General features: G+C 39.7%; 1 protein-coding gene across 1 annotated transcript in view; it reads right to left on the bottom strand.

The window, feature by feature from the left end:
* LOC126187901 (sodium/hydrogen exchanger 2-like) overlaps window positions 1-13597 on the bottom strand; it is a 260348-nt gene that overhangs the window by 140912 nt on the left and 105839 nt on the right. Inside the window, exon 6 of the mRNA XM_049929251.1 lies at window positions 6077-6196. Within this exon, the coding sequence (XP_049785208.1) occupies window positions 6077-6196 (120 nt within the window). The remainder of the gene's footprint in view (window positions 1-6076; window positions 6197-13597) is intronic.

The following is a 13597-nucleotide window of genomic DNA, read 5'->3' as shown; positions in this document are numbered from 1 at the left end:
CTCAAACATCTCTTGTGTTTACCAAAGCCAAGTTCCCTGGCATTTAGGATGAGGTGTGGTGCAATTCTTCTACTAGCACCCTGCGGCTATTGCTCCCACCCACATTGCGCCAACAAGCTTTCGATGCCTTGCATAACCTCTCTCATCCTTGTGTACGCGCCACTACATAGCTCATATCCGAGTGTTTCATTTGGAAAAATATTAAATGGGACTGTCAGACCTGAGCATGCAGCTGTGTCCCCTGTCAACACAACAGAATCAGCCACCACACCACCCCTCCACTAGGCAAGTTTGACATTATGCAAGGATGATTTCATCATGTACGTATCAATCTTATCAGTCCACTACCATCACTGAAGGGCCACAGATATATTCTCTCCACAATCTACCACATGTCTCACTGGATGAAGCTGTTCCTTTACCCAACATCACTGCTGAAACCATGGCCAAGGGTTTTGTCTCCTCATGGATTGCCAGGTTCGGTTGCCCGACCACTATCCCCATCGACCAAGGTCAGCAGTTTGAGTCTGCCCTGTTCACCATTTTATGTAACATCTGCAGCATTAAAAAAAAATTCATACAACAGCCTACCATCTGCAAAGCAATGGGTTAGTTGAATGGTGGCACCACACTCTCAAAACTGCCCTCAGGTGCCATGAGTGCCTCTGGTCTGAGGCACTTCCATGGGTGTTACTTGGTCTCCGTTCAACCTTTAAACCAGACTTACAGGGAACCATCTCTGAATTCGTTTTTGGGAAGAACCCAGTCCTACCAGGGGACGTATCCTGCCTCAAGCACCTGAGGATTTTCCCCCTCCTCAGATTTCATTAGTCGCATGCGCACTCACTTCAAACATGCATGGCTACACACACCTATCATCCATTCCCTGCCGGACACTTACGTGCCAACCACACTCAACATTTACTCCCATGTTATGCTCAGGGATGATTTCATTAGACAACCCCTGCAATCACCCTACCTTGGCCCCTTTAAAGTACTCCGGCAGGGTGAGACAACATTCGACATTATGGTTAAAGATCGTCCTCAAACTGTTTCATTGCACAGGCTCAAACCTGCTTTCATGGACTCTGACATCCCTCTGCCATCTCAGTCAGACACTCCTGATGAATTTTCTGCCATGGAGCCTGAAAATGCTTTGTCTCATCCCACAGCATTGTTTTGTCCAAGCCATGATTCGTCGACACCATTCGCAGGTTTTCCAGGCATGTCGCCATCCACCCCATGTGTGGGTTTTGCTGCCATTTCACCGTCTGCAGACTCGCTCTCCCACATTCAACCTGTGCTGCAAAGTGCCACTACACCGTGTGGACGATGTGTCAATTGTCACCTTTGATGACCATGTGCTCGTGCTCCTAACAGACACTTCGGCCTCGCCATCCAATGGGCAATTAAATGTCAGTGTGGTGCCCCTAGCTGTATCACAGATTTATTTGTGGGCGAGAAGTAATATCAGAGAAGGAGGTCTGTTCCACCTGGCTGCATTTCATATATTATAGTGAAGGATACACATAGCAAGCAATATTGGTTCACCTCAAAACCAAAGTGACACAAAGCAACTGCACCAGTGATCCTCAAAAGGCATATAAGACCAAGTCTCAGTTCTTGTTAGGGGTCTTTTGACACAATGCTATCATCTGTCCGATATCAACTTTTGATGCATGTATGTCTTGCAGACATGAAATCATAAGAAGATTGCCACAGTGCAAGCATTAGCCACCAGCAGCAATCCCTTGCAGATGATTAATAGTTACCTCACAGAAATATTGTGTAATTTACACAGTGTGATACAGCTGCAGACCTGAGAAGCATGTACTCATTATTTGAACTGTGGAGAAGCAGGATGGTACAACAAACACTATGTGATGTTATTGCATATGGCTGAAATACTGGCAAGTTAGAGTCTGTACAATGCACATGACATGGCTGGAAATGGGGCATTCCCCTTAGTGTCAGCTCATACTGTAGGCAGACTCTTGGAGGCAGAAAATATTCAACATCAATGCAGACAGGGTTGACTGTATCCTACAACCCAGAACCAACAATATTGTCTATCTTCATGTGCCTGAAAACTTTCAACCAGAGCAGCACCTCTGCCCTGAATAGGCAGAACCTCCATGGCAGTCTCTTTACATGTCTTCTATCAGACTACACCTTGTCACCTTCAAAAGATTGCTGTATTTTCTTGGTAGTGCACGAGATACATTTTACAGAAACAAAGATGTTGAGTGTCTTGTTGAAGTGGTGCCTTACATGCCTAAGCAGACACAAGAATAGCAGTGTTATCCCCCTGGATGAGTCACAGTTTAATCTGGAGAGTGATTCTCACTGGCTGTACATTTGTTATACCACTGGGACAGTTTACAAGTTTACAATCTCAGCACTGTTGTGAAAAGGAAACCATTGTAGTGATGCCAGTACTCTCATCTTAGGCAGCATCATTTTAGAAGGATACAGTCCACTAAATGCTTTTCTTAGGGATATTGTGACATGTAATACTACAATTTAATAGAGCACAGTCAGTAAATAAATAAATATATAACAGAAATATTGTGATTGCTGTAACCTACAGGGATGATATCCTGCAATGCTATGTGCATCTTTTTATGGTGAATATGGACTTTGATTCCATCAGGTTGATATAAATGCCTGACAGTGCATAACTGACCTGATGGACAAGTACCTGCAATATTACAGTGCTGTAGAGGTCAGTTTGCACTGCAGTCTTAAATCTGAGTGAACACTCATGGTGCACTGTTGGTCAAGGGTCTGCGGCCCTAACACAGCCACAGACTATTACTTAGTACTGTAATCCATGCTATATGGACTGATCCATAGTATTTACCCTCTATTTACGTATTTCCATCAAACTGCGCATTGACATTCTGTAGGCCCTAAACAGAAAGATAAAAAGTGTACAACTTTGCTTCCGCCATTTGTCGATAGGTAGCCACAACGGTAAGTAGCGGTTGAAAGAAACATATTGCAGACATCAGACAGTTAGCTTGGACCTCAGCCAACACAACCTCATTCAAACATTAGTCGATTTGTGTCTGCATCATAAAGTTTTTCTTGATTGAAAATGTCAGTTTACGAGCCTAATTCTCATCATTTGCGTGAGGTGTTACTGTTTTACAAATCTTTAACATACTGCAGCATGTCAGCAACCATGAAATGTACAGAAAATAAACAATTTTTTCAGCCTTCAGTTGTAAGGTAATTTTCACTCGTTTACCTAGGTTTCGATTCCAGTAATGGAATCTTCTTCAGAACCTATAAATTAAACCACATACGGACATATATTACTCACTGAAATGCATCATCAGTCTAATGATTGAATAATAAAGAATCATGATACTTACAAAAAATTAAATTATTTTGAGAGCCAAACATAGGCCATGTCACAGATTAAAAATTAAAACAATAAAGACGCATAATCATAAGATTATGTCTGTCAAAATTAAAACCATTAAGGCGAACGTAGATGGAGCTACGCTGGCCAGAAATAATGACCACACGTGAGCGGCACAGAAACTAGGCGTCACGAGCAGTTCCGCGGCAAGGCTCGACCGCGGCCAAGTGCATGCGCGAGCGCAAGCGCAATCGCAGGCACAAGAGACAAACTGTCTCAAAATTACTTAGAGCGAATATACATATAAACAAATTGTGACTGAAAGCCGTCCTACAAATGGACAAACCTATCTATTGGTATAGCAACATTAAACAATTTACCTGAGAACAAACTACAAAGCCAAGGTATAAAAAAATTTTTTTTTACATTTAAATATTATAGTAAGAGGGCGAAGCCCCGCAACAGTAACTAAAAAATTAGTGTCGAAACCATGCGTGCTAAGTATACAATGTCTTTAACATAAAAACGCCTTAGCCACTATGTGTCATTACCAAGCATATTACGAAATACAAGGACACACATGTACAATCGCACTATAATAAAGGGACAAAGCAGATAGGGAAACAGCATCGGCCATTCAAAGCGGATTGTGGGTCAACTCCACTGGAGTAAAAGTTGAAATCCTTCGAAATAACTTCTATTTTTTAGTTGCAGCTGATCATTGAGTAAGTTGTCTCTATCAATATTAAGATGTTTAAAAATTTGCAATTCTTCGAGGGTGTCTAGCCTACATCCCTTGATTTCATTATGCAAAAGCTCTGCGTCTTTTAGAGGCTTCGGAGCATGCACCTTTTGGACCAGATGTTCAGTGAATGTAGATCCTCGTGTTCCATTCACCGCTTTTTGTCGGCAGATGCTGTTTAATTTTTAATCTGTGACATGGCCTGTGTTTGGCTCTCAAAATAATTTAATTTTTTGTAAGTATCACGATTCTTTATTATTCAACCATTAGACTGATGATGCATTTCAGTGAGTAATATATGTCCATATGTGGTTTAATTTATAGGTTCTGAAGAAGATTCCATTACTGGAATCAAAACCTAGATAAATGAGTAAAAATTACCTTGCAACTGAAGGCTGAAAACATTGTTTATTTTCTGTTACTGTTTTGTTTCAGTATGAAGAAAACAGTGGCTGAGTCTCATTGAATGCTCTCAAATACATATGGTAAGGATGCTATTAGTGAAATAACATGTCGTGAGTGGTTTCAGTGCTTCAAGAACAGTGATTTTAACATTGTAGACCAGTATAGTGGTGGAAGAGAGAATGTTTTCGAAGATGCAGAACTGGAGACATTTCTGAGTGAAGACTCATGTCAAACTTAAGAAGAATTAGCACAATTTGTGGGAGTGACACAGCAAGCCATTTGAAAATGTCTCAAGGCTATGGGAATGATTGAGAAAGAAGGAACATGGGCCCTGTGTGAGCTGAAACCAAGAGACGTTGATCGGCGTTTATGTGCTAGTGAACAGTTGCTTCAGAGGTAAAAATGAAAAGGATTTCTGCATTGAATTGTGACTGGTGACGAAAAATGGGTTCATTGTGATAATGCTAAATGCAAAAAATCATGGGGATATCCTGGCCATGCTTCCACGTCGACGGCCAAACTGAATATTCATGGCTCCAAGATCATGCCCTGCATTTGGTGTGACCAGCTTGGCGTAGTGTACTATGAGGTGTTAAAACCAAGTGAAACAATCACAGGTGCTCATTATCAAATGCAATTAATGCATTTGAGCAGAACATTAAAAGACAAATGGTCGCAATACAGCAAGAGGCACGATAAAGTGGTTTTGCAGCATGATAACGCTCGATCCCATGTCGCAAAAGAGGTCAAAATGTACTTGGAAACATTAAAATGGGAAGTCCTACCCCACCTGCCATATTCTCCAGACATTGCTCTTTCTGAATATCCCCTGTTTGATCAATGGCGCATGGCCGTGCTCACCAACACTTCTGATCTTATGAAGACGTCACAAATTGGATCAATTTATGGATCCCTTCAAAAGATGAACAATGTTTGCAAAGCGGGATTTGTACACTGCCTGAAAGATGGGAGAAAGTAGTGGCCAGTGATGGAAAATACTTTGAATGTTACATGTGTAACGAATTTGTTTCATTAAAGCCTCAAATGTTGGGGAAAAAATGGTGGAAGCACAGTTGCACACCTTGTACTTCACACAGTAATTGCCAGTAACAGTTTAGTACAAGATTTCTCATATACCTAGTATCTGCACCACTGTATAATGTACAGTAATATCTCCAGGGCACATTTTAGTGCACACATAACCTTCATGCATCATTTTTGTTCATAGATCCCTTATCTTATGTATGAAAATGCATGACAAATGGTTCAAATGGCTCTGAGCACTATGGGACTCAACTTCTGAGGTCATTAGTCCCCTAGAACTTAGAACTACTTAAACCTAACTAACCTAAGGACATCACACACATCCATGCCCGAGACAGGATTTGAACCTGCGACCGTAGCGGAAAATGCATGACAGACTACTGTACAACAGCAAATAGTTTATGTTCATTAATTAAATCACTTTGCCTGCTAACTATACAATTTAGTTGCTACATTCTATTGAATCTGGCAAGCAAAAAGTTCAATAATTCACATTTGACAATGTGTGCACTTACGGTGGCAACAGAATCAAGAAAAACAGCCGAGGTGTAAATGTTGGCAGAGCAAGCTGGCTGACATCACTCTGCAGAACAACCCGATCTTCAACATTTTCTGGAATCCGTACACCAGTTGAACTGTGTAAAGAATAAATATTTTTGTCAGCAGACATAAATTTTAATTTAAAAAAATCATCACAGAAATGGATATGTATTTACTTCAGCAAATTTCATGATCTATGTTTCCTCTCCAATATGCAGGTAATATAACAAATTCAATAATGTTAGGCAAAGTCTCAGAAGAATCACAATGTTAGCTCTGCTGAAGAAAGGGGGAAAACTCAGTTTGTCAATCTGTGCATTTAAGAGGTATGTACAGAGCAATTCAAACATTTTGGAGCAGCAACAATGTAACAACTGCTCTGTCTCTCCAGTGTGTGTACATGAAACTGTAAGATTCCATAAGTTAGGGAAAAATATTCACACTTATCATACTCAGAATCAGAAAATCCTGATAGACCAAGGATGGAAAGGTCAGTTTCAATATGGTGCTACTTGTTCAAAGCATTAGAAGAGGCCAGAGTGTACCCATCATTGCCAGTCAGCCAATCATACAAAAAGCTGACAGTTTCTGCAATTCTACTGTTTTACAAGTGTTGTGTCATTAAAATTAATTCAGAATGGCTAATAATTATACAGCAAATTTGGTAGGGATGCTTTGCATTTCTCTTTGGATTGTAACAGAAATAAAACCACACTGGAAGTTGTATTGCATATTTCAAAGTCTCTTTGGTAGCCATGCCAGAAGTAAGAACAGACAATACAAATTTACTGACATGCATAACATCACACACATCCATGAAAGTGTCTCCCATGGAGAGCTGGTGGCCAGCTTGCCCTCAGTTTCTCATTTGCTAGCTGCTATTATCCGGCTCTGCCACTATGAAAAGGACTACATAGTCTAGACTGTAATAGTGTTGTATAGTAACTGTTATGTTTTATGATTTACTGCATGATCAGAGAAAGGGTTCTGTTACCTGCATTCCACAAACTGATACAACATTTTGTAGTGCCCCCAGAATTTTATGAAAGTCTGGAGACACTTGTGTTCCAGCAGTTTCGAACACACGTTATTTTAAAGCAGGGCGTAAGGATGAGCATGGGATACTGCACCCATTTATTGTTTGTGCAGGCGAAACCGCGACCTGCCAAGAATAAGCAAATAGGCCTGGAAGCTCCATGGCCGGCTGCAAAGAGTAATGTAGCATTATATTGTTAAAAAATAATTGGAGAGACTCGAAATAGTGACTGATTATTAGACGTTGAACTGCTGTTGAGAGTACGTGGACTGGACGTGAATAGTCAGCCACAATAAAAGCTTATGTAATAATTGTGTTCAAAAATGTGTAATTAACTGATTCTGGGTGCCCAGTAATGTGTGGGCTTACATCATAAAGTTTAGTTATTTTTTTGTACAAAGTGGAAATAAATATGTTCTGGTGCATTGAATGATATTCCATGTAGATGTAGATGTAGAAGAGTAGCGTGTTTTTTAAATAAGAAGAGAGAGAGTGAGAGAGTGGAAATTTCCCCTTCCTAGCAGTGAAATCTGCGGAGAAGCATCCGGTGCTAGCAGAAGACATCGGCACTGCAAGAAAGCAGAACCAGCATTCTTCAACAAGTAAGTCCACAAAAACGCTTAAGCTGTATAGAGAGAGCTTAAAATTACACCGGGCCACTGCAAGAATGTGGTGACCACAAAGAAAGGACCTTGAGGGGAGGGGGGGGGGGGAGAATAGTTGGGAGTTGCCATAGCAACCAATAACAGTGAAGCTGAAAAGCGATTCCATGATACTTATCCAGAAATATCGTGTTGATAAATGGTGAAATGATTAAGGGAATCAAGAAAATCACACAACGCTACAGTTAGTCTCAAATTGCCGATGCCGCCGTCTACAAACGCTGATGCTGCCGTACACCAACGCCGACATCGCATCACACCAACGCCGCCGCTGCCGTCCACAAAAATTGATGCCACCGTCCACCTACGCCGGTGCTGCCATCCACCAATGCCAATGCCGCTGTACATCAACGCCGATGTCGCATCACACCAACGCTGATGCAGACATCCACGAAAGCCGACGCCGTCATCCACCTACGCCGACGCCGCCGTACATCGACGCTGACGCCACCGTACACTGGTGCCGACACCACCTTCCACCGACACCGGGTGAGCTACTACTGACCTTTGATTGTTTGTGAAGTATGGGGGGTTGTGGAAATAAGAGAGTGTACTTTTAATGATAACTAGATTAAAGACAAAACAAAACACAATGGAAAAAGAACATCAATCCATAGAGTCCGTTGGGGCTATGGGAACTGAAAAACAGGGGCCAGATTTAGGTGAAGTAATGAGGTTTATCAAAGCACAATTTGAATCATAGAACACAAAACAGGACGAACTGAAGGCAGAATTAAACTCTAAGTTAGATTTGCAAAACACAAAACTACTGGCTCTAGTTAATATCCTAAGTAATCAGATGCAAGAATGGAAAAAAGAATTGAAAAAAGAATTGTCCAATTCCCTGAGTGAACAGACAAATATTTTATTTAAGGATTTACAACAAAGAAATGAAGCTCACCTAAAAGCGTTAGTTCTAAAATTGGAATATGATGTAGACTGTAAATGTAGTAATTTGGAAACATAATTTAACGAAAAATACGACTCTTTGAAAAATGTGTGTAATGTTACATTTGATGTTGTCGAATGAGAATTAACTATGCTAAAAACCAATGTCTAGAAACAAGATAAGTTGCTCCTCCTAATACAGGCGCAAATTTCAGGGGTCAAATCACGGGTGGAAACTGTAGAACAGAACTTCAAAGAAAAGTTAATGACTGCAGAGCTTATAAATTTGAATGGCTTCAAAGAACAAGTAGAAGAATTGATAGGATGAAAGGTTGAAGAGAAACTAAGTGTTGATATCTCTTCGCCTATAGTAACTTCTGATTTAGATAACACCAAGAAAGACTTAGAAACTTTGAGGAAAGAATTCAAGCTTATGCAAGAGAAACTAGAGAAAGGCACAGTTTCCCAAAATATTAAATAAAATAAGGACATGGTAACTGATTTGCAATGGGGATCAAATTTAGGATTGTCGAGACAGTTTCCTAAATTCAAACCAGATGGGGAGGTACACCCCACCCATTTCTTAAAACGGTTTAACCGAGCAATTGAGGAAAGAGTTAGTAGAAACTTGCATAGGAGTGCCCAACAAAGGGTAGATAAATACAATGCAACCGCAACTGACCCAGAATACCATGCAGATGACTTAGTATTAGTAAACCAACACCTTTGAAGTGCGGCACTGAAAAAAGAAACACAAATTTTTTCTGAAATACGTAGGACCTTATCATATTCAATCAATAGTACACCAAAAAACCCTATATTTAGTAGATCATGTGATGGGAGAGGAACAGGGAATGTATAATGTTAAGGATATAAAACGATATGCACAAAACCGCCAGGGATGGTGACGTTCTGTGTCAATGGGCGGAGTGACGTCCGTCGGTTCCCGAGTTGAGTTCGGCGTTATTTCCACATTAGTTTTCCTACGCCGAACTCCCTGCAAATCTTCGACTATCCTGTAATCTATTTATAGCCCTTAAGCTATCCTATCATATTAGTATTAAAAGAGACCAATTATGACTACAGGTTTATGACTAATTTAAGGAGTCACAATAAAGAGTAACGTCTAAGCATGAGATGAAACTAACAGGGTAACATCTTAATGGGAGATATAATATGATGGTACTGTTTAGGAAGGATGATACCTAGATGACATAAACTGAACATGTGCAGGGCATATAGAGTGAAGTGACTAACTGAATAACTATTTGATTATAGTGTATATAATTCCTATTTTTATAGAATGTTTTATTTTTTTGTAAGGTGTGATGTGATTGGGGAGGGTTTATAGCTAATTTTCAAAGGGGTGGGCAGCATAGGCACAGACATGATCTACACACTACGCCCTTCATACAACCCTCGCAAACAAGTGTGACTGGTTCTTCATCATTTGCCGTTCCATAGGAGTTGCTAAGATCTTTTCTTCGGGGACTTCAAAGGTGGTGAGAATGTCCATTCTGCAGGAGACGCCAAACATCACATCTCCTCCAGCTTCTCACTTAAGTACTGGCAAAGTGGGGACCCTGGGGAAGGGGGGTGGGAAGGGTTTCCTGTCTTTGGGGTTGTCTTCTTTCTTTCTTCGATCTTAGCAACCAATTCTTTTATTTCCTTTCTTACTTCACTTAAGAGTACCAATCTATCTTTCCCTCTGTCCACATTCATATACTTCTATCACTGAAGTCCTTCTCTTTTCCGTGATTTCTATAAATCTTCAACTAAGAACCTTAGTGAGCTGAAGAATCAGGACACACGATCACACTTCCACACTCAAACAATTAAATACAAAGACACAGACAAGTAATACACAGGGAGATGTAACAACCGTCACAGATAAGGGGGAAAGTAGTACTCAGGAAGAGCTCGAGCACATGTGCTAAGTAATGACGGTTGCACATCTCAATTGAAATGGTATAGTAAGCTTAAGCTAAAGGAACAAGGGGGGATGAAGTGTATATCCACCTGTGGTCATAGCTATAGTAGTACAAAGTAATATGAATGGAGATAAAAAGAAATAGATATTAAGCCAGAGGTATCGAGTCAGTTAAGTTTCTTATGAATAATAGGACTGTGCAGACCGAATAGCCTGAAGAAAAGAAATAAAGTTACAACCATGGATGAAACATATTTAGTTATTAAGGCTATATAAGTGAGCTGTAAGCAATGAATAAGCAAAGAATTTAAGCAGGTAGGCTGAAGGACTCAGGAGGAGGAAAGGAGAGATAGATAGAAATTTTACCAGGAAATTTTAAACAAAATAGTGTGCAGAGGAGTAAGAAAGAGGCAAGACTATGAATCATTGTTAAAGAAGATAGGGAGGGCGCATTCGATATAGATGAAATGAGAGAAAGAGAGGCAGGTAGGTAGACCCAGAGGAGGTTGACCTATACTGTGTAGGTAGGGGCACCAAAAAGGGGATTGACCTGTACCATAGTTTAGTATAAATGGAAGCAGCGTACCTACCCAAGCATGAGGAAGAAGATGTTTTCATAGTTTCAACCCTTACGTAGATTGGAACCCAAAGGGAAAGGGTAATATAGTGACCTGAGATTGTAGTGGAAAGTTTCTCCTGGTAAATTTGAACTCTAAAATTTTTTAAATAGAAAAGACGAGTCCTTCACGAGGAGACAGAAAAAAGAGAAAACCCCCAGTACAATTTTAATTTTTTTCAGACCCGGAAAACTGGTGGTTATCACTGCAACAGCTTCTTAAAAAAAAGTAAAGACTCTACTCAGAATGACACCTGAAATTTGAAACTGTCTAAGGGGAGGGATTTATTTTGGCTCAATCCTGAAAGCAAGAGTGTATAAATCTATTGGAAATAGTTAATACTTGTTGTACTATTAGTTTATCATACTACTATGTCTATGAAAGATATTACCAACAGCTTAATGAAATACCAGAGATGGAAGAGAGTTTTTGTACCTAATGTTTTAATGTAGTACAAAGTAACAAGATAAGTGTTAAGAAGAAAAAAATATATTAAAATATATGTTGTGTGCAAAATAACGAGTGTTCAGGCTAAGGGGAGGGATATGTAGTGATCCCAATTTTATGAAAGTTTGGAGATATTTGTGTTCCAGCCATTTCAAACACATGTTATTTTAAAGCAGGGTATAAGGATGAGCATGGGATACTGCACCCATTTATTGTTGTGCAGGTGAAACTGGAAGGGAGATAATTCGTCGGCACTGCCAAGTGTTCAGCACGACCTGCCAAGAATAAGCAAATATGGCCCGGAAGCTCCATGGCTGGCTGCAAAGAGTAATGTAGCATTGTATTGTTAAAAAACAATTGGAGAGACTCAAAATAGTGACTGATTATTAGACGTTGAATGTTGAGAGTACATGGACTGGACGTGGATAGTCAGCCACAATAAAAGCTTATGAATTAATTGTGTTCAAAAATGTGTAATTAACTGATTCTGGGTGCCCAGTAATGTGTGGGCTTACATCATAAAGTTTAGTTGTTTTTTTGTACAAAGTGGAAATAAATATGTTCTGGTGCATTGAATGATATTCCAAGAGTAGCGTATTTTTTAAATAAGAAGAGAGAAAGTGAGAGAATGAAAATTTCTCCTTCCTAGCAGTGAAATCTTCAGAGAAGCATCCGGTGCTAGCAGAAGACATCGGTGCTGCAAGAAAGCAGAACCAGCATTCTTCAACATGCAAGTCCACGAAAACACTTAAGCTATATAGAGAGAGGTTAACATTACACCGGGCCACCACAATTTCTGTACAGTGCTTCTGTTTGATGAGGATGTGGTTTCCACCACCATATGACTTGGGCTTACTAATTTTAATCAGGTATAATTAATGTTTGGTTTTATAGACTAAAAGACTATATATTCCGTTGTTGCAAAAAGCTAACTTTTTGTTCAATGAATGATTGGTGGCCCTAAAGTGAAGGTTACGATATTCTCCATCTCACTTGAACTATGGGGATAATTTTGTAGGATCACCCAATCTTTGCTAAGATCAAATGTAATTTCACAGTAAAGATTACAGAAAAATAATCTATATAATGGCAGTGTCATATAGCCAGTCCTACAGGGTTTTCAGTAATGAACATTTCTAACATCAGAGCTTCCTATATACAGTGACCTGTCATTATCATCATAACAAAAACATTTAAATATTTCAGCAGCATATGAATGTATGATTTCATGGTCAGTTACGAATACAATAAAATTGTTCTGGGTATACGTTCAATTGAAAACTGAAAACCATCCATCACAAGGAAAGTGTAAGGTATCTAGTGAGATGCATCAATCCTTCTACACCTTTTGGGCAATCAACTCCCCCCACCCCCACCCTCAAAATGGTTGTCGAGGTAGGATCTTTCCGTCATCCTGGGATCTGAATGATTTGTCTTCCATTTTAACCTTTCCCAAACTATCTTACACGCCTCCTCAAGAAAGGAAGCAGAGTCATCAAAAAATTTAGAAATGATTTGAGGTATGCCCCAGGAAATGTGTTGGGACACACCCTGTTCATTTTGTGTATTATGACATGGTTGACTTTTTACAGATGATGCCATTACCTATAACAAAGTACTATCCAAAAAGAAAACTGCACAAATATCCAGTCAGATACTGAAAGATTCTGAAGTGTGTAAAGGTTGGCAACTTGCATTTAATGTTCAGAAATGTAAAATTGGGCACTTCACAAAATGCAAAAAATTAGTATGGCTACAATATCAGTGAATCACATTTTGAATCAGTCAATTCAAATAAATACTTTATTGTAATAATTTGTGGGGATATATAATGGAATGATCACATAGACACAGTCATAGATAAAGCAATTCGCACACTTTGGTTCACTCACAGAACACTGGGAAAATGAAGTCCT

This window comes from Schistocerca cancellata, chromosome 5 (assembly GCF_023864275.1).
Source record: "Schistocerca cancellata isolate TAMUIC-IGC-003103 chromosome 5, iqSchCanc2.1, whole genome shotgun sequence".
Classification (NCBI taxonomy): Eukaryota; Metazoa; Arthropoda; class Insecta; order Orthoptera; family Acrididae; genus Schistocerca; species Schistocerca cancellata.
The sequence above is the reverse complement of the archived record's forward strand: the minus strand, read 5'-3'. Positions and strand labels throughout refer to the sequence as shown.